The 22465-nt window shown below is 40.2% G+C and overlaps 1 protein-coding gene across 10 annotated transcripts in view; it reads left to right on the top strand.

The window, feature by feature from the left end:
• TSNARE1 (t-SNARE domain containing 1) overlaps positions 1 to 22465 on the top strand; it is a 464710-nt gene that overhangs the window by 194867 nt on the left and 247378 nt on the right. For all 10 annotated transcript variants that reach the window (XM_052704284.1, XM_052704288.1, XM_052704285.1 and 7 more), the window contains 3 exons: positions 8493 to 8583; positions 11234 to 11308; positions 13216 to 13272. In XM_052704284.1, coding sequence (XP_052560244.1) covers positions 8493 to 8583; positions 11234 to 11308; positions 13216 to 13272 — 223 coding nt within the window. The remainder of the gene's footprint in view (positions 1 to 8492; positions 8584 to 11233; positions 11309 to 13215; positions 13273 to 22465) is intronic.

The following is a 22465-nucleotide window of genomic DNA, read 5'->3' as shown; positions in this document are numbered from 1 at the left end:
TGCTATGGTTAAATGTGAAACATGGCTTTCATGCACTGCTGCAGTGTTTGTTGGATATTTGCATTGAGTCTTTAAGCTGATCTTCTTGGAGATGATAAACCAGCTGTTTTTGCACTTTAGACTACAAAATAATTACTTGTCATTCCTTTACTATTTAGATTTCTTGCTAGTGAAAGAATGGACATTTTTCGTAGGTTTATAAGATAACCTGTTCAGTACACATTGACAATTTCAGTGGTACAGTGGCTGCTAATGCCTTTTCTTTCTCATTTAAAACCTGATTGAAGAATTAGATTTAGGCACATTGCTTAATTTAACACTACATGTAGGAGTGCTTGTGCTTTAATACCTCTAACTGGAAAGACACAAATAATAAGAGCAAGATGAAAGGTCTCTTGAGCCGTTCATTTGCCGTAGATTTCTTGCTCTCTTCACAAAATAGCAAAACATTTCACAGTTGTTTGAGTAAAGTGGTTTCATTTTTCAATTAAAATGGCTTGCTCTCAAACAAAGTTGTCTTCTCTTAAATGAAACATGACTTTTCTGGGGTGAAAATGCCTCTACCTCAGAAATTTGTGTGATTTCTTCCCTTTTCTCATGTTTTCTGTGCATGTTTGTCAAGAAAACACAGGAAAAAGCAAAAGCATCTATTAAAAAACAGAATAAACCTCAAAAGTGTCTTCACTGAGGGGTTTTCATACTCCAAGGTAGAAGGCGCCAGCTCTTTTTATTAATGGTGGTTTTGGTATAGTTTCTCAAGGAGAGCTAAAACAATCGATCACTCATTCACATCAGTAGAGTGCCCTTCATCTTTACTTTTCACAGTGCTGTACCAAGTATTACACCCACGTTAAATGCTAAGCCCGAGAGACCAAGTGTGGGAAGGATAATAGGCTAAATTAATCTGCAGGGCAATTTATCTATAATGCATTTATCCATGTCTTTCCTACATACATATCTGTGTGTAGGACATGTCCTTCCACCCAGAATCTTCTGTCCTACACCCAGAATCTCTCAAATCCATCCAAATTACTTAATCAGCTGGAATTCATGGGAGCACAAATGCACAAACACTGATACAGACATGGTATAGAAATTGCAGTGTAAGGAGGGAGTGCTATTGCACTGGATTGTTTGAGTTGGAGGAGATCATTAAAAATTGTCTAGTCCAGCTCCCCTGCGATGAGCACAGACACCTACAGCTAGATCAGGGTGCTCAGAGCAGAGGTGACCCACTGTTTCACAGCTGCTATGACAGCACTGTTGTGAGAAAAATGTTGTCTACACAGTCCATCTTTCATCATCCTGAACAGATGGAAATCAAAAGGTGCCAAATCTGGACTACCCAGTGGGTTTGGTAGGACAGTCCAGCCAAGGTTGGCAATGTGCTCCATCATCTTCAAACTGGTGTGGGGCCTGGTGTTACCGTGTTGCAAGAGAGAGGTTATCTTCTCCTCTAGACCAATTCAGGCAGGACCTGCCCTTGGTGAAGCCACACAAATTAACTCATATCACCTCCCTTTCTTCCAAGAGGATCTGTTCCATAATCTTCCCCAATACAGAAGAGAGGTTGACAAGTCTGTACTTCCCTGCGGTTTTTGGCTGGGAAATAAATAGGAATGCACAGGCTTCTTTTCTTTCAGATGCTTTTCCTGAAAGTAGAAGCTAATGACTGCAGTAGTATATAATATGAGAAAACATATTTAAGCAGATAGAACAGTTGGCTCTTTTGTCTGCACGAAGTCCGTGGGAGTCAGTATATTGTTTTTTGTGTCTGTGGCTGCACTCTGCAGAAAGCAACTTAGAACAGGAAGTTTGCATAAATTGGAGTCTGAGTACGTAACGTTTCCAAAAAGATTTGAGAGTTAGAAACATAAGACAACATCTAGTTCTCTGCAAATTTCAGGGGAGGAGGACTGTTTCTAACACTCCTATGCCGTATATGAAATCTTTTCTGTCTTTGTGGATGACGTGCAGGACTCAACCAGCATGGTGTTCTCCCTGCGAGTCATATGACTGCATTAACTCCTGCTGCATGGATGAGAATGAAGCAAACTTAAATCTTAGGTGGGCATAATGCTTCTGAAAGGAGATGGAATGGCAGCTCTTATCCAAGCTTCAGCAGGGAGCTGCAGTAAATTACGGGAAGAAAGACATGGTAACAACTGTGTATGGGCTTTTTGTTGCTTTCTGGCTTTGCAGCAGCCACCTCTGCCTTATGCCACTAAGAATTGCTGCAAGCATGCATCTTACTAACCATTCCATCACTGACATTGACCCATTAATGCAGAAATGCAAAATTCACAATAGAATTAGTACCATCAGAATAGTCATGATTAGAGAACACTTAGTCTTGGGCGCTAAAAGGATTACTGGGACAATACCAGAGAAAATGGTGAATATTAAGAGCTCATAGAGAGCAGGCGAGTTCCTTAGAGTAGAAACAGGGGGACCTGCTTGCTTTTTGCTTAAATGCAGTGCAGAAAGATGGGCTGCTCCAGTACAATGTAAGTTGGAAGAGCAGTTGAAAAATAGTGCTTGGTTTATTAGCACCTAGAGGAAAAAAAATGACTGTCATGATCAGTAGGCACTAGGGTTCATAAAAATGAAATTATGGCAAATTAAATTAATTTCTGTCTCTGATAAGCTAAGAGGCTTACTGTGTAATGAGAGGGTGGTGTAATATAGCTCACTTCTGGCAAGGCATTTACAAAGGATCCAAGGGACTCTTTTATTAGGAAATACAGTGAAACTTTGAAAATTAAAACTTGACTTGGGAATAATCTGAGTGAGAGAAGAAGTCACTTGAGAGGTCACTAATGGCAGCGCTGGTTCCTGCTTTGGGTGCCATCTGAGCTCTGAGTTATGACCTGATAGATGTAGTCTCCAGCAATTCTGATCTAATCTGTAGGTGATATGGAGTGAAGATAGGGTCTTATATGATGTCCTGGATGTGATTTAGTTGAAAAACACAAACCTGAATGTTTGGCAGTGGGCCATTGAGTAGCTACTTGTGACAACTGGCCTCTTCTCCCAGGTATATAGCAATAAGAACAAGAGGGAGTGGCCTCAAGTTGTGCCAGGGGTGGTTCAGATGGGATGTTAGGAAAAAGTTCTCTGAAATAGTGGTTAGGCACTAGAATGGAATGCTCAGGGAAGTGGTGGAATCACCACCCCTGGTGATGTTCAGGAAACATTTAGATGTAGCACTTAGGAACATGGTTTCGTGAGTATTATTGGTATTAAGTGAATGGTTGGACGAGATGATCCTGGAAGTCTTTTCCAACCTTAATGATTCTACGATTCTATGACTGGACAAATTTGGTAGGGGAGCTGCTTTGATTAGATCCAATGTTTCCATGCTTTCGTATGAATTGCTTCATAATTTTTAATTATTTTTTTTAAGAGGCAACATTACAAACAAAAACTTTATAGGAAATAAAAGGACTATTCAGAATTGTACTAGGGTTTTCTCAATGTCATTTCTGTGATGAAATCTGTGAAGGCTACTATCTGACTGCAAGCAATATGTCTTAGTTCAGAATCTTTGAATAAAGTAGCTGCTAACCTATAGCCATGTTCATCTCCAGAGATGACACAGTGCCAGGTAAAATACCCCTTCTCTTCCCAAACAACCACAGGCCATCCCCTATGCTCCATGTAGAGAAATGAGAGCACCACATTTCCTAATATTTTGAAGTGACAAGCAAATTGGAAATCTATGGTTCTTTTATTATAGAAGATTGTGTCGCTTGAATCTTGGAAGTAACAGTCTTTTTTTTCTCCTGGCTTTTACTTGGCTGGATGATTTACACCTATGCAAAGGGGTTTGCTGACAGAACAGAATTAGAGCTCTTATTTTAGTCTGTTGTAAATGCTTCCTCAACATGCAGCAGCAGTTCCTAAAGAAGAAAGAAAAAAAAAAAAAGTTTGAGCATCACTGTGGAGACTGTACAAGTAGATTTAGCTTTTCTTCCTTTGGTGGCTTTAATGGTACAGTAATAAAGATAGTTTAAGACTTGGTAAGGCAACTATTCCTCCAAGCTCATCTTTCTGCTTTGTTTACCTCTGCAATAAATACTCAGAGATGAGAGATGCCCACTGCTTCCGTCACTTTCTGCTTGCAGCCCCAGGGGATGAGGCACAGTGTTGGCTGTGGGCAGAATTACAGCAATATAATCCAGCATATCTTTCCATCCTGTTGTGAAGTGTTTGCTAACCTAAGTGTTGGATGCATCAGCCTGCAAATTGCCAGGTTGGATGGGGCTCTGAGCAGCCTGATCTGGTGTCTGATTTAGTGGTTGGCAGCCATGCATGCAGCAGGAGGACTGGAATGAGATGGTCTTTGAGGTCCCTTCCAAGCCATTCTATGATTCTGTAATTCTGTGGTTCTACGAACTATCCTTAGCTCTGCTGTAGGATCAGCCCAGCTGTGTGGGAGACACCCAAAAGGTGTGGATTACTGCTGTAGTGTAGGCATAGGCTTCCCTGCAGCATCCGTGGGGGTTCCCCCTTCACAGTCCATGAAGGTTCTCCATTGGCTTTGCTCTGAAGTGTAACACTTTGGCTAGGTGGAGAGTGAAGAATCACAGCCTTCAGGGACTAGATAGAAGTACTCCTTGCTGTATGTCCCTGTGGCGAATGTGTGAAGTTTTATATAAATACCTTTGGAGTTTGATGTGGTCTGTCATCAGGTCCCACAGTCCTTCACAAAATCCAGCTGTACGACAGACAAGAGATCAGCTGAAGTCTTACAATGTGAATAATATCCTTCTGCATGCTTGTAGCACCCTGGCGTAATTATGCCTCTGACAACTATGGAATATATTCACATGCAGATACTTCACCTGTTTCTGCTTAAGCCACAGATCGTGCTGCCCAGTTCTCTTCTCCATGCATTACAATTTTTACTTTCGTTTGCACAAGAAAATCTGCAGTGGTGGGAACTACAGCTGTTGTGTAAAAGGCAAATGAGTGGCTTTAAGTATGCTGTGCTCTCTGGCATAGTTGTACCCAAACCTACTTGTCCTCTTAAATGCTTTCCCCATTGCAATGCAGTTGAACTGTGCCAAAGAGGATGCTGAATCTTATGAGGTTTCTCTGCTTTGTATATGAATATTTACAATTTCCATTTCCTTATGGGAAAAGAAAACAAAGCTCTTCAGGAACAAGTATTACTGTCAGAAGTGGCTGAGCTCCTCAGTGCCCTGCCAGGTGACACAAGGAGCTGGGAGGGGACAGCACCAGGACAGGTGACTCAAATTAGCCAAAGTGATGTCCCACATCATATGGCATCACACTTTGCAATAAAAGCTGGGGGAAAAAAGGACAAATGAGGGGGATGCTGGGAGTGACAGTGTTTATCTTTCCTTCAGTCTGTCACCGCAGAGAAGGGAAGCAGCTGTCACTGCATCTGCATCTTCACTATGCCCATTTTAAAACTGGATAAATTAATTACAGATACGATCATTCAAAAAACACAGTGTAAGCAGCTGCGTGCTGGAGATTGTGGATTTGGTGGACCATAGTTCCTTGGTAAAGAAAACAGCAGCCGTAGGAAATGCTCACGCAGCAGTGTGACATCTCTTGTATTATTTACTGCGTTGTCTTTGCAATTCCTGTGCATACAGAAATGCACAGCAAGAGGTGTTATTCTTCCTAAGAGATGCCCTTTTGTTTTCCATTCTTGGAGTGCTAATTTTTACAGTGCTGCTGTAGCTGGGTAAGTCCATTACAAAGTTTGTATTTTAGGTCCTCTGTATCTCTTTAGACTGTTTTACTTGCTGTTGTGTGGAAGGCTTTTTCAGAAGCAAATTCTGTTCATCAGAGATACCCCTTTAATTACCTTCCACACTTGTGAGGGAGTAGAATATAAAGAAAGCTAATAATAATACTAATAATAATAGTAATAATAATAATAATAGTCACATATCTTGTTACCATTACATGTTAAAATCAAATCCTGCAGGGACTGGAGCTTCGAGGCCTTATTTTTATTGAAGATCTTAATAGCATTTAATGTAAATTAAATATAATCGGTGTCTTATTCCTGAGCATATCTGTGAGGCTGAAGAATAAGAAGTTAATTGAACTGACAGCATAGTGGGAACTACTAAAATCAAGCACCAGCGTGTTAGTTAAAGTGCATTTTGAATTAAGTGGTGGAAAGAAGAACTTCTATTTTTTTTTATTCCCTCACCCAGTTTTTTTGGTAGCAACTCACTGCGAAGCCTGTGTGATGTATGGATTTGTTACATAAGGTATCTAACATCAAATTTGCATTAGAATACAAATGCAGGAGATTCTTTTTGGCTTTAGAAATTGGGCAGGATCAGACGCATAAGCCTAACATACAATTTTACTTTGAGGATCAGTAATTGCTGCTACGTAAATCCCTGACGTGTTCAGCAGGCAGATAATTTAATGAGGTCTGCAAAATAACTGGACGTCAACTCTAGCATTATAAAAGGCTCCGTCTTGAGATGGCTCCTTATGGAATTCATGCACTTGGTGGCAAGATTTACTTGATTAAAAGATTAGAGACGACTCTAATTGTTTAGTCCCTCAGGGTAGGTGATTGGGCAGGATTCAATTCCCTGCTCCCTCTCTTGTGACGGTGATGTGGAATACCTGATTGTGGCAGAGATGACCTCATCTATTTCAAATTAAAGGTAATGTAATTAGTCTGCTGGTGTTGTGGGCCATGCGATCATAAATAAATGCATTTTGATGAATGGATGCAGAAATGTTATCTTAATTTAACTAAGGAGAGCTCAGAAAAACTAGCTATCTGATCCAATCTTGTCTTTGCAGTAGATTGTTTTTCTTTCCTCTGTGGTGCCAAAGGATCCATGCCTTCTCTGCACATGTTCAACACTTAACACACATCTGAATTACTGTTCTATACCTAAGAGATGTCATGGTCATGGTATGCTAAGCTTTTCCTTAACTACTGGGTAGGTCCAATGCATACAGTTAATGTACTTTTATCCTAGAAGTTTTCCCACCTGTTCTGTCTGTGCAAAGAACTTGATTTTGTGGATGAAAATATCCGAACTTGCTTGTGGTGGTGAACGTTGCAATTCTTGTTCTGTCTGCTCTGTCCCAGTGCTTACTGATAAGGCTCAATATATTAGTAGCTAAGTTGTGCTAGGTAAAGGCTGTGCTTGGGGCTGTGCTTGTTCCTCAAAGGAGAAAGGGAAAACATTGAAAAAAGTCTTGAAAGAGATAGTATCCATCAGTTCTGTCAGAGCAGCAGGAGTCATAGGATCATTAAAGTGTGAGAAGACCTCTAAGATCATCTAGTCCAACCAGCAGCCTATCCCCACCGTGCCCACTAACCATGTCCCTCAGTGCTGTATCTACCCTTTTGTTGACAACCTTCAGCAATGGCAACTTCGCCACCTCCTTGAGCAGCCTGTTCCAATGCCTCACCAATGGAAGAAGCTAAAAGATTGAGACATGCCCTGGGTTTTCAGGACAGAAAGGTCCTAATGAGCTTTTTTTTTTTAATCAGAGAGCTTCCATTCACTCTGCATCCTGCTGACTGAAAAAGAGTAACTGACAAATGAGTTTTTCACTACAGCTATGACTTAAGATATCCTCTAAGGAAGAAAAAGATCATTTTCTTTAGGTGTTTTTTTGAGCCTTTCCTGACTTTTTGATTGAAACATAATTGGAAGCCACCCCTTTCTTCAAAAAAAGGTTTTGAAGCTCAAAAAAAAAAAAAATGGTTTGAAGTTCTCTATGGGGAATTTTAGAGGCTAAAAATACTCCATTGACCTTATGAAGCTTGGAACTACTGGGCTGAGCTAAATCCCTATGGACGGCACTTACATCACTTTCCCTTACTTTGTTTGGTCCTGACCAGAGATGCCAGTGACCAGCTTACGAGACACTGTAGTGGAATTTGAGGTGCAAAAGGGAATCACGACTCTCTTGGCTTGCTGCCTGTGTGTTTTAGTTCTTAGATGTGCTCTGATATTCCTCTGTGCATAGACAGTGCTTCTTTGGAGCTACTGTGTCATTAGCAGGGAGGTCACCATTATAAGGAAATTTGTCCTGCTCAATCATCTGCCTTTTTCTCTCCCCAGCAACCATAGTTTTCTGGGCAAGCCGTCAAAAACTTCCCCATCCCATCTCTCTTTCCTGTATAAGCCTTATATTTATAATTTCTGTTGCAATACCATCCTTGTGTGATGGCCTGGCTACCTGCTAGATCCCCACTTTCTCTTCCCTCATTGACTTTGTAGGTCTACAGCCATTTTCTTTGTGCTGTTGAGAGAGGGATGTTTTGAGCAGCTCCTTGCTAGGAGTTCCTACAGCCCTATCTGTTATTGCTACTCAGAACCCAAGACTTGCATGGTCCTACCATGGCTTCATGTAATGTATGTTGTGTTGTTTCAACCGCTCTGCAATTTGATGAAGCTCTGTAAGTATTCATTATGCAATTAATTTCAATTGCATTTCACATCATCTCTCCTCTTCTGCAGGCATGCAATCCAGCAAGAGACTAACAAAACCATCACGACTAGCACCAAAGCCATCAAGCAGCTGTCTGAGGTTGTCAGAGGCTCATCCAGGGTATGTGTCGTTCAAGATGCTTTGGGAGAGAGTGCTGAGGCTTGTGGAGGGAGGAATAAAGAAAAAAGAAGTGGGTAGTGAATCCTTTAAAGCTGTTGAACCCCGTGTCTTGTTATGTCTTCCTTTACTGTTACACAATAAGCATGGCTTGTGTTTCTGTTGGAAAAAGCTTCGGAATCCATTCTTCTCTCACAGCCTGGATCATGTGGAATACAAAAGCAGCAATTTTGTAACTGGTCTCATGCAGTTTGGATGAAAATACAGAGATTATCCATCTCTACATGAGTTTGGAGTTGATTAAATACTCAGTAGTGCAGTAGATGCACTTGCTGCAGATGAATTTATAAATGTGCTCAGAAGTCCAGAAAGAGCAGAGCAGCGCAATGTTTGCATGTGGCATTCTTTCAAGGAAGGCAGTGGTGGGGACAGATATTTACATGCTATGGCTGGATCAGAGCCAAACTTTGTATTACAGATGACCCCATGGCAATCTCATCTGTTGTGTGGACACAGTGGTCTTCTGTCATCAGTCGGTTCAACTCACATGAACATCTTTGTCAAAGGAGTAGGAGTATCTCCCATTCCCTGATTCCAGTGACAATCAAATAATTTCTGACCTTTCCTCAAGGACTTTTAGATCCCATACATTCCTGTTGAATTTGACCTGAAGGGAAGAGCAGCAGCTTAACGTATGGAATCCTGGGGAGCAAACTCCAGGTGTGAAAGTTGAGAAGTTTCACCTTTGTCCAAATGCCTTTAACAGTCCAGATTTAAGTCACTTGCAAACAAGCACCTGAGAAAAAGAGTTAAGAGTCAAATCACCCCTAAATGACTTTTCCATTTATTGGCATCAACCTTATGCAGGCATCAGCCTTAGTACTTGATGGTTATTAGCACATTTCTTTGATTAATAGTGGATTTCAAGGCCTATATTTTTTCCTTGCACACTCTGAAAATAATTGCATCAGACCTTGATGAAACAAAAGTTTTCTTCTTGGAGGTATAGAGATCTGGGCACCGTTTCGTGACGTAAATTGGGTCCAAAGGGAAATCAGGCAAGGTCATGTTAAAGCCAATTATAGTATCATACAAAAACATCAGTATTAGCCTTTGAAGTCAGTGTTGTGTCCAGTAGAAAGGCTGTCAGCAGAACAGCCTTTACTGTCGTGGAGAAAAACTGCTAAGTTAAAGGGGGGATATTTAAGACCGGAAGGAAATTGACACATAAACAATTTTAGTAATATGAGGAATAAACTTGCTGCTCTCTACTGGCATCACCTAATAACTTTTTCTACTCCCTGGTCAATTCGTTTAACGGATTTTAGTATTTTTAACTCTTCTTTTCCAACAGTTTGCAGTTCAAGTAATTAAACCTACAGATTTTGATATAAAGCCTGAAGCCCTTCTCCCTTATATAGAATTAATGATTGTGGTGGGTATCAACTGCTGCGTTGGCAAGTCCCTACTGGGGATCTTGGTAGCAGTTCAAACTTTCCTCCCATAAAATTTCTCAGTTTGAAAATAATTCATTAATTTAGAGCTTTATAATCAGACCTTCCCAACCCATTATTCTGTGTATTGCTTTGTCTGCAGCCATGGACAAAAAAATATATATCCTTTTCCCCCCTGGTTTTCCAGCTATAATGCTGGCACCAGCCAGCAAAGTGCACAGTGGGAGTTTCTCTGACTTCACTTGAAGCTCCAGGTGCTGTTGAGCTGTTGGAGTCAGGATGCCTGACTGAGCAAATTGATAGTATTTCAGGAGCAAAGATACTGATGTAAGGGGATCAGTGTGATACAAGGCAGGAGATGGATGTAAAATAGCACATGGTTATTTTAGGGCTTCCTTTTAAAGTAATCTCAAAGGGCTTAAATGGAGAGGCCTATCTGGATTCCGTGTTTCTGTAGAATGAGTGCTGGACCATTAGATCAGCTCTCCAGGGTGTCTGTCTTGTCTTATTTTGCGTAAGTAACAAAGTTTATAGGCCTTTATTGGTAGAGTGGGAATAATGATATTTACCCTGTTCTAAAAATGGTTTTAAATCTTTGGATGATGAACTATAAGACTGGGAATATTCTTCTGTATGAAAATGCTCCCATTAAAAATTAAAGCTGTTTATCCTATCCTTTATAAAATACTTTCATATTCTTAAGCAGTTGTCTGAATGTTGTGGTTTAACCCTGAAAGCATGTCAGCACCACATGGCCTTTCGCTTGCTTCCTTTCTCCCAGAGGGACTGGGGAGAGAATCAGAAGAAAAAAAAAAAAGAGAATTCATGGGTTGAGATAAGACCAATTTACTAAGACAGAAAAGTAAGAAATAACAGTAATGGTAATAATATATATTCATATAATGTGTTTATGTGTATGTATATTTATATTTACAAAACAAGTATTGCACAAAGCAATTGCTCCTCACCTGTCAACCAGTGCTCAGTCAGTCATTGAGCAATGCTGGCCCCTAGCCAAAACCCATGAATTTACAGTTTCTTCACGTGATCATATGGTATGGAATATCCATTTGTCCAGTTTAGATCAGCTGTCCTAGTGCTGTCCCCTCTCAGCTCCTTGTGCTTCCCCAGACCCCCCAAGAAAGAGTCAACTACTTGAATTAGCTCTTGCTAACCAGATCTTTGTTCTCCCAACACAGCAAGAACGACTTCAGCTGGATAGGCTGAAGAACCAGCTGTCTGATGCTATCCAAAGATACGGAGCTGTGCAGAAGGTGAGGGGCTCTCTTGTTTTTACCTTTCAGAGTGTGTATTTGGGAACATAATAAGTGGGAGCTAACACAACTGCTAGGAGCATGGAACATCTCTGTACAGCTTGTCTCATCTCTACAGCTGTCCCTCTTCATTGCAGGGGAGTTAGACTGGATGACCTTTGAAGGTCCCTTCCAACTCCAAAGCATCTGAAAGAGGGCTATGAAGATGGGGAAGGATCTGGAGGGCAAGATAGATAAGGAGCAGCTGAGTCCCTTTCTTTGTTCAGCCCAGAGCAGAAGAGTCTAAGGAGAGCTCGCATGATGGCCTACAGCTTCCTTATGAGGGAGCTGTGCCAAGGGAGGGCCAGGTGGGTGTTAGGAATTGGTTCTGCACCAGAGGTTGGTGGGCATGGAACATCAAGCTCCCCATAGCAGTGGTCACAGCCATGAGCTGCTGGAGTTTGAGGACACCACTCTCAGACATAGAGTTTGGATTTTACGTGGTTCTCTATGGAGCCAGGAGTTGGACTTGGGTTCCTTCTGGCTTGGGATAATCTGTGGTTTTATAATTCTATGCTGAGCAACAACGACAGAACAACAGAAGAGGAAAAAAACAAAACTGTGCCTTTGTTTATGTGATGGACACTCAGTGGTAGCCCTGTCTTAGCCATTACAATTTTTTTGTGTTTCTCCACTCAGTGGGAGAGCAAGAAGTAATTGAACAGTGTCCCCTTCACCTCTGTTGCAAACAATGTACAGGCAACACTGCTATTCACCTTAATTGTTAGCCCCCTGTATGGCTCTGCTGTTCTCTATGTCTCTGGCAGAAGGTTTCCAAACACATCCTGTGGGTTGGACCTGTCAGGGAGATCAAGCTGTTTAATAAAACAAACAAATGCTGAACTCTAGATCTTCCGTTCGCATCTTGCTCTTCCACTTTACCCTAGGGACATTCTGCAGATTTGCTTTGCTTTTAAACACTGTAGTAACAATTTAAATTTACCATCCTCAAAACACTTCTCTCTCCTCTGCTGCTACCTGCATATAACAAATTTGAACATATATCTGGATTAATTGAATTCTGTAGAAATATAACCTACATGATCTCTCATACTACTCTAGTGCATAATACTCTAGTGCATACTACTCTAGTGCAATACTCCATGCCTGCAACACCTGGGAAGAATATACTGGAATTATACTGGTATGAAGAAATTTGGCTGGAAACAATTTCTCTTATTATAACCATTCTGCTCTGATTGATTCTCCAATACTTGCTGGATATGGTTTTAAAAAAATTATAATAAGTGCCTAAAATTGCTCTTCAACAGCATGTATATACTATAATATCATTTCACTATCTCTACAACTATTAACTCTTTTTCTGCCCTATTCATAAACACAAGTGTGGGGGCTTTAAATGAAATGTCTTTAACCCATTAAATGAGAAGTTGAAAGGATTCAGGTAAAGGGTTCCAGCCTCATATATACACACCTTTTTTGTACTTTTTTAGTGTTCACGAGTACAATCCATCTGAATTGTGTGTCTGCATTTTTTTTTTTTTTTAACTGTCATCAATTCAGAAGAGACAAAATTAGCCTCTGCATTTTGTGAATGCCCAGTTGCGTCAGGAAACCAATCTGAGCGGTAAATTGCTACTTATCTACATCCTAGCTGTCATTTCTTAAATACACGTTTCAGTTCTGATAACCTTGTCATTCTGGAAGCTTTGAAGACTTTTAATTCTGCAGGACCAAAACTTTTCCATGTGGCTATACTCCCTTTCTTTTCTAAATAATAAGATTTTTCTCTTTGTCTTATTCCTTAAGTAGTAGAAGAAATAATTCCCTATGACTTCCTCCTTATGTATTCGGATTGTGTTTTCTCAACCATTTTCTTTCACTTTTTTTCTTCTTCCTTTTTACAGAAAATAGCAGAGAAATCCAAAGCTTTGCTTCCTACTGGGCAGAGAAGTAGCAAACAAGTAAGTTCATGTTTGTCTGTATCTGTAACAGTTGCTAAGAAAGTGCTATTTTCTATCCCACTAATGATGCTGAGGAGCATGTTCCTCCCCCAAGACCTACACTGAAGCCAGTGATGTGGTTTTCAAATAATAGTGTATGACATCTTCGGAGGCAAAAGATACAGCACTGAGGAAGAAGAGACATGTAAGACCTGTTTAATTATTCTCTTCTGTTCCCATGGGACTATTCTTCTTTCTGAGGGTTTCATCTGTTCTGTAGTTTATCAAAGAGCAGTTCTTACACTCTTCTCTGGAAGCTGGTCTTCTAGGCTAAGTGAAATCCCACCCCAAGTGCAAGAAGTAGGTGAGATGGTTTTTATCAGAGCTCTGTGCTTGATTTTAAGAGAGATCACGAATCCTGTGTTCTTCACCTACATTACACTGTGGTTAGCAATTGTATGCATACACACATACAATCCTTTTTCCTGCTTTTAGATATATTAGGATGCTTGTCAATGAACAAACAGTAGATGTACTGAGAGTGCACTATAATCCAAGCATGTGTTTTGATTCATATGTGTAGGTATGCATGCACATATGTGATAAAATATACATGTATGTCTGTGTACATAACAAGGGTGTAAATAAGTTTATGTGTAGATATGCTTGTATATATACATATAAAGTACATGTGTAAGTGTGTGTATAAGAAATCTCCACATGAGAATTTCTGAGAAGGGTGTGATACCAGGAAATCAGGTTGCTGTAGTGTGATTCCTGCAGATATTAAATTGGCCTTTCAGGTCTTGCACAGAGAACAGCTTTTAGGTGCTTGCAAGTGATAATATGGTACCAAAAAATAGAACTGCCTGCCTTATTTTGCGGATTATTTTTTTATATTGATACTCTTGATACTCTTGTCTTTGTTTTTTTAAAGGTACAGTTAGCAGATTTCTTGCTTTCCCTATGAATCTTCATTTCCTATTTGGTCGTACCCCATGGTTTTCCATGTCCTCTTTAACATGTATACAGGAAATGGTTGTAATGTTATTCTTTTTGGTAAGGAAGGATGGTGATGTCACTGAGAACCCTACCATTAGGGCAAGACAGTGAACTAGAGCTTTAATATTACGTAGATTTTAAGGCTACACCATGCTCTGTGCAGTTATATCTAGCTATACATGTCTCTGTTCATTGCAAGGGAGTTGGACTAGATGACTTTTAAAGGTCTCATCCAACTCAAACAATTCTGTGAATCTGTGATTCCATGACTCAGTTGTGGTTTACATCAAACCTTGTTATCACTTGCTAGCTTTTAGGTGTTAGTGCCAAATAAACTAAGGCCTCTGTGTGCCAAAGTGCTAATGTATTCCTGTAGCCTTGTCAGGCATTTCCAATGGCACCTGTGGATTTGTTGATTTTCAGCTGTGTGTTTATAGAAATGTTATGCCTTATTTTAATCCACTAATTGATGATGAGTACTGAACATTAGAACTGTGTGTGATCACAAATAGCATGTTCTTGAATCGTGGTCAAATCCCATGAATGTCAAACAGGCATTGATTTTGATGATTAAGCTCGAAGAGAAGGGGCTTTGTTTTCAGTAAGTTAGCTGTGGTTTGTTTTCTTGTCATGCATATCAAAGTGCTTCTTGTGCTTTTAACCACCTTCATTAGACTACAATCTGTCAGTGGGGTGGGGGTAGCAAGGGTGGGAACAGCTCTAGTCTCACCAAGATTACCACATGGTGGCATGGGGCCATGCCTGTGCCACATGATGGTGGGCACTGACAACAATTAACCAGTGCTCACTGGATGGACTAATTTTTATATAGCTGTTGTCCATCCCTGCACCTGGAGTAAATCTGAATGCAGTCAGATTTTTTGATATATTGATAATGGTTGATGACTCCAAAAAAAGCCTTCTGTAGGAGTGAGCAGAGTATTAACAGAGGGAAAAAAAAAAAAGAAAAAAAAAGAAAAAGATATTGAGTACAAATCCTGGAGGCAAATAAGGGTGAGATTGAAAGTAAAGGAAGGCTGGAGGAAGAGCAGGACAAAGTCTTTTACATTAAAATAGGTGGTAATCCTCCTGGTTAGGAGACTGACTGTATTACTAAGAACTTGATGTCAGTCAGCATTAGTAGATGTGTTAAACTTGCTCAGCTGCAGATTGGTTTTCCTTGTACCTGTCACTTGCAGGACAATGCCTGCGTTTGGCTTTGGTGCATTATGATAAAGTATGTTGTAATATCTCCTTGATGAGATGCTTCTGACTCAGAGATGAGCTTATGCACTCGTTCATGTCTACTGGGCATGGACACTCTCACAGTATGGTTTGTGCATGTACCATGCCTGAGAGCACATCCATTTTCATGCAGTTACACTTGCTTAGCTTGGAGTCATGAGGTTTCATGCAAACTGCTTGAAAAAGCTGATGGATAATTCTCATCCATTTCAGCTGGTTCCTATACAACTGCAGCTTTATTTGAATCTTATTTTCTTGCTCCTTCAAATACAGGAGTGAAATTGGATGTATGAAACATGCTGAAGGGAATGCAGTGCTGTGACTGTTTTACTTATTAGTATTTTTCTGCTGCAGATTGGTCAGACCATGCAAAATTATAGTTCCCACAGCAGCTGTAACCTGACCACCACGTGCATATATTGCATCATTAAAGCTAACACCTTATAAAGTAATGCAAAATACTACATATGTTCAGGACACCTGATTTATGGGTCTGGTGAGACTGTACAGTCAACTTCTTGACTTTGGTGCAGATCCAGTATGAATTCAAATACTGCTTACCTGCAGTTCTTCTGTTTTACTTTCTGCATGCTGCATTTATTATAGCAAATTATGAGAGAATTGAAGGGCACTTGTTTCTTCAACGCATTCATGTAGTTCCTCTCTTCCATTGGTGGATGGGAGAGATGTGTTTGGTAACACAAACTCTAGTAAGTTCCCTTTAGAGAGTAATTAGTTTCCGAAATCCATGTAATAGGTAAAAATTGGAAAGAGGAGCTGCAGAATGATTCTCCTGCCCATTGTGATTTGCTGTAAGAAATGTTTAATTGAGTTTACTTATTTATAACAGCAAAGTAAAGGCATTGATCCAAAATTCCTTGAAGCCTGACGTTGTATAAATTCTTAATCAAATATATGTTGGTATGAATGTATTTGTGTGTAGACCGATCAATGTAGTTCTGTAGCTGGGTTACGTATTGAAAGACACAAATTTTTACAATGCTAAGTGATCGTTGTTGAAAGTGAGTTGTGGTAAATAATTGAAAAAACCTCTTTCCCTTGAATGTATTAAAGCGGTTTTAAATATTTACCAGGTGGCCAGAATGAGACCTCAGATGTCTCATTAAGAGAGCGCACAGAGGAATCCTGAAAAGCAGCAATTCTGTTTCTCTGTGCATGTGTGAGAAATGCTGATGTGGCATGCAGCAGAGTTAGTGGTGTATTTGGTGATACACCGACTCTGGGATGATTGCCTCCAGTGCCTGCCTGTGTAAGGGGCACACATGTCTTGAATCATAGAATCATAGACAATCACAAGTTGGAAAGGACCCATAAGGATTCTGGAGCCCTACTCCACCTTCTCCCACTATATAGATACACTTACATGCAAAGCATCCATTCCTGTTTCCATACAAAGAGTCCTCTGGAGACCAAGGGGGTGTTTTTTGCATCTGACCCCTGAGCAGTAATGCAGAGCCCAGGGCATCACAGTCAGATGTAGACGAGGTTGGGCAGCTGCATATCCTCTTGGGATGAGTCCATTCCACAGGGCAACAGTTGGGATAATAAATTGTGATGATGTTCTAATAGCACAGAACAGATTATCCATAATATTGAAGTAATAAACGATAGCCGGCAGAAAATCCATAGGCGGTTAAAGGAATCTTTCTTTTTAATTATTTTTTAATTACTTTTCATTTCACATCATCCCCTTCCCATTGAAAGAGGAAAGTGTTACTACGTCTGTGTTTGAAACAAGTTTAGGGGCATGGTTTCGTGGGTGTAGTGGTAATAGGATGAAGGTTGGACTTGATGATCCTAGTGATGTTTTCTAACCTTGATGATTCTGTGATTCTAACTTTAAGTGATATTTAATCAAACATCAGACTATACAGAAAAACTTGGACTCCTAAGTACCTTTCTCTGGCAGTACCTAGCTGGGATAACCCATGCTTTGCATTATTATTGCACCAGCGACATGTCTTCAGGCAACCTCAATCTTTTGTGGACCTTAAATGACCCCCTATAGCTGTTTACATTCTCATTTAACAAAGAAGTTTGAATTTCTCACCATTTGAATTTCATGACCAGTTCCCCACAAGAATCATAGAATCACTGAATGGCCTGGGTTGAAAAGGACCACAATGATCATCTAGTTTCAAACCCCTGCTATATGCAGGGTCGCCAACCAACCAGGTCGCAGACCAGGCTGCCCAGAGCCACATCCAGCCTGGCCTTGAATGCCTCCAGGGATGGGGCATCCACAACCTCCTTGGGCAACCTGTTAACAGAACAGGGAGAAAGGAAGCAAAGCTCTGCCTTAGCTGAGGAATGAGTTTAAAACTGAGACCACATAAAAAATCTGTTTTTATTTATTTATTTATTTATTTTTATTTTTTAAGAGGAAACTTTCCTGGCAATTTTTAGAAATCAAAATTACAGTAATTCTCATAATGTAATGGCACCCCTCTCCATTTCCTGTCGCTCATGGGAAGAGGGAGATAATTACTGCTCTGGGACATGACACTTGCCAAAAGAGGTGCCTTTGTCTTTTATTCCATAAGCCTACTTGACCCTGTGTTTCTTAGAAGCAGAAAAAAAAATGGGTAATAAACCTCTATTTGCATTACAAGCTTCTTTCTCCTAACTGCCTCAATTTATTCATGCTTTAAATGGACTTCCTTCTCCCAGGAAGCATCCTTTCTCTTTCTTCCTGTGTTTATGAAGTTGTTTTTTTTATGTGGTTAGAGTAAAATTCTCATTTTGGGACAGCAAGATCCAATCCTTGTGTTTATGGGAGAATAATTTCTTGGCAATAATATCTGCATAAACTGCATATGTGTATGTGTGTGTGTGTTTGTAATGACTGCAGTTACTTGGGCTGCTATTTTTACAGGGTCCTTATCATGGTAGACGCTGTATAAACTCGGCTATTGGATTGTGCCACCCTGAGGATCTCAAAGGAGAAGCAAATGCCAGCAGGCTGTTTTGTATGATAATTAACAATGACTTCTTAATGCAGTAGGTCCTTTTTGTGCTGGAAGTCCAAAGCTCAGTCTGAAGCTGGCATCTGCTTTGGGGAGAGGTTGTGGAGCGTATATTTCTGAAATGCAAAATTGAATTTTGCACAATCAAAGTAAGGCTTTCACCTCAACAAATGGAGCTTTTTATTTACTCATTTATTTTATTGACTCTAAAATCTTATCTTAGCACTCATCCCAGATCCTAATGTTCCAGTCTGGCTGGTCTATCTTAGGTAATCAAGCCTGAGCTTTGGTGATAATGTATTTTCCACGTGTGGTAGCAGTTCTTGTGTCTTTTCAAGGTCACTGTGTATGCAGCTACTTCTGTAAAAGGTGTTATTTCAGAAGCATCAACTTTGTTTTAAAAGTGTGTGCATCCATTAAAAGCCATATTCTCATCAGCCTGCTACTCTGTTCCTAGGGTTGTCAATAAGGAGCAGTTAAAATCACTTGACTGTTTTTACTTGACTTTATTTATGTGTGGGCTTTTTTGTTTTGTTTTGTTTTTTTTTTTTTGTTTTGGTTGTTCTTTTAAGGCAATCACAGAATCATTAGAGTTGGAAGGGTCCCTTAAAGCTCATCTAATACAGCTCCCCTGCAATAAACAGTGACACCTACATCTACATCAGGTTCCTTCGAGCCTTTCCTTGGATGTTTCCAGTTCATTAAACATATTTTCTAAGACTATGTATATATCTGTATTATATATATTTTCGGTCCTGCCTATATGGGTTCAGGGAAATGGATTCCAATATAAGAATGCGATAAGTGGTCTGAAATATATTAAAAACCAATTGCTTTTTATGTGCCCTCTGTATTCCTAGTGCCAGTGGGCACTTTGTAGTGGTGCCAGTGGGCTTCATAGGGATAGTACTCAACTAACTAGCCCATAAACTCCTTTTCTGGTATGTCAGGAATGCAACACCTTGTAACTGCAAGAGTTAAAATGAAGACTCCTCCCTCCTTTCTTGGAATGAATGAACATTGCACAGCAGCCCCTGGGAAAGTATTCTTCCTGCTTATTTTCAGGTAAACCAGTGTTTGGTGGAGCAGTGGGAATGCTCAGTACTATATGTAAAAAAGGAATAACAACACCTTCAAATCCCACTAAAAAGAGAGTATTTGCAGAAAACTGTTTTTTCAATAGCACATAGCCCCTTAAGTTGTAAAAAGAGGAAAATAAGAAAAGACCAAATCCCCCCCAAGCTCCCATTTCCTTAATTGCCCAAACAACCTCAGCACTGTGGATTTTCCTTAGTGATCTGCTATCAAGCTCCTGTCATGGCATAAGCCCGTGTTGCTTGCCAGCATCTGCTGATTTAGCTAAAAACTGCAGCTGCCTATGTCTGCACCTGACAAAGGAGTTTTGTATTCATTAACTGAGTTTTCCGTTTTGCTTTTTTTTGTTGTTGCTTTGCTTGTTGTTGTTGCTTTGTCCTTTTTCAAGCATTTTGAGTGAGAAAGGACAGAGGCTTTTATGTGGGCAGAAGACAAAAACAGAGGAAGGGTTTCTTTGTACAGAAATACCAACGTTTTTATTCCTCCATAACGAGAGAAATCTCTGCAAATATTTTTTTTTCCCCACTGTTCGTGGCAACTGCCTGTGTAGTTGCACTGTTTTTTCTTCCAAAGTTCTAAGTTTCAAGGTTGTTGCAAATATCAATGTTGTGTTTCGTGCAAAGTCAAGCTCTGTTTTTTTAGAAGATGATGGGAAAAGCCTTTGTCATCTGTTGCGTCGTCTGGGCCAGGATCTTGAGGAGAGCTCCAGATTTCTTACGTGCTTTTTGCAATTTGGGAAGTGCTTTGCTGCTGTTCCCAGCCCGCATTGCTGATGTAAATGTACATATCTGTATAGATGTAGATGTGGATGTAGATATAGGTGTAGATGTATGTATAAATTCAGATTTAGATTTGGATGTAGACATACACATAGGCGTAGATGTAGATGTACATGTAGATGTAGAACATAGGTGTAGGCATAGACATAGAAATTGGTGCAGATATTTATACTTATGTGTCTCTCTGCATTGAATACAGTGAGCAGTGTAGCCATTCACCCTTGTCACTCTCTGCACACAAAGCCTTTCTATGCAGTATGGCAGCTGTCCTGACAGAGGTGTAAGAGGAAAGCAAGTGCAGACCAAGCTTCCAGAGCTGATGCAACATAGACTGGGTCTGTAGGGCACATGGACCTACCTATGGTAGCATTGTAATATTAAAAATACATACATGTATCAGAGCCTCAGTTCAGATAATGTTTAACTCAGTGATTTTTTTCCCCCTGTATATCCTCCTTATAAAAAAAAAAATTAGTTTCCTGTGCAGAAACCTGATGAAACAGTAAGCAAGTGTTTTTGCCCATTCCAAGTGGAAGTCATTCCTTGCTGTTGTGCTGCTTGTACAACCTCGTGCACGCTCCCCACTTCAGCCCCACCTTGCAGAAGTTGCATTGCAGCAGTCTGCATTGACTTCTGCCCTGGCAAAGATCACACAGTCACTGGAGAAATGAATGTGAAACCTTACTAAGTGTGTCACCTTGCTCCAAAGTGAACGTAGTGTTATTTAATACAATTCAAACCCCCTGTGGAGGTGCATTATTGAAAGGAAGGAAATTTTATTCTTCTAAACCCACTTTGATGGCTGCATTTACCAAATGATTAAATGTGAACAGCAATAGTATTTTCCAATGAAAATATATATTTGAAAATAAGTTAACCCTCGATTCACTAAGGTAAGTAACAATACTTAGTGTCCTTTCAAGGCTCCATTTGGTTTCTTTTCAAGGTCTAAATAACCAATGTTGTATCCTCCATGTAATTCTAAGTTGTGTAACCCTCGTGGCTCCTACGTAGTGGGCTCTGCTGTTATGACTACAACGCATAACACCTATGAAATGCTGTTTGATTCTCCAGCCCCAAAATCCAGCTTGCTATAAAAGACTAGTAGAACTCATCACAGCTATTCCTGATGTACTGCAAGCACAAGACCAGGCTTATAATTTGGGTTCTTTGTTCTGTTATTTAGTTCTCAGCCCAGCTGAAAACTATAACCCTTGTCTGCATTATTTTGCCAAACTAAATTCTTACTGATGTTTTATTATGGAGTTTCATCTTCACTTTTCATTACTCCCCAGGATGCTCAAATACCTTTGGAGTTCCATTCTAAAGCTGGGCATATACCAGAGAGGGGATTTATATATAGTTGCTTTATAAAGTGCACCAGCATCTTTGAGATAAGGGATGTGCTGCAGATGGTGTTTCAGATAGCTGTCTTTTAGCTGATAGCAATAGCCTGTGTGATAAATAAAATAAATGTGTGCAGATGAACACAGACAGTCCTTCTCCCTTATAATTCACTCCAATTTAAGAAGGTGCTTGGGTAGCAGATAATTCCCTTAAGTTTAGGAGACTTCTCCAGCTGTATTGGGCTGTCCCAGCTCTGAAATGAGATGGTCCCAACATGTGCTGCACGCAAAGCCTTCTGAAAATACCAAAGACATGCTTGTGTGTGCACGGATGGGAATGAAAAGACTGAGCTTTGAGCATTGCTCATCACTGCTACTGTTAGGAGTAAATCGACTTCGTGTGGCTGGTACCTGCTTAGCATCACCCCTGGGATTTTTCTTGCTTATTATAAACAGTGGATGAATCCCAGAGGGAGCAATGCAGCCAAACTGGCACAGGGGATTTCCCTGGTGTTCAAACTGGCAGTTTGTCATCGCAACAGCGAGCTTTATCTGCAGGAAAGCACGGTAATGTGTTGAAGCATCCTATTCATTCATTATTAAAGCTGTGCTACTGTGCAGTTTACTAGGATGAGCATTAAGTGGGTGATCAAGCCTTGTGTCAAATGGGTTTGGTTAAAGAATGCTTTTTCTCTGTTCCCTAAGACATCAGTCATAGAATCACAGAATGGCCAGAGTTGGAAGAGACCCTAAGGATCAT

Source organism: Tympanuchus pallidicinctus, unplaced genomic scaffold (genome assembly GCF_026119805.1).
Source record: "Tympanuchus pallidicinctus isolate F22 unplaced genomic scaffold, pur_lepc_1.0 scaffold5, whole genome shotgun sequence".
In the NCBI taxonomy this organism is placed as follows: Eukaryota; Metazoa; Chordata; class Aves; order Galliformes; family Phasianidae; genus Tympanuchus; species Tympanuchus pallidicinctus.
Note: the sequence above shows the minus strand (reverse complement) of the source record. Positions and strands in the feature narration are given on the sequence as shown.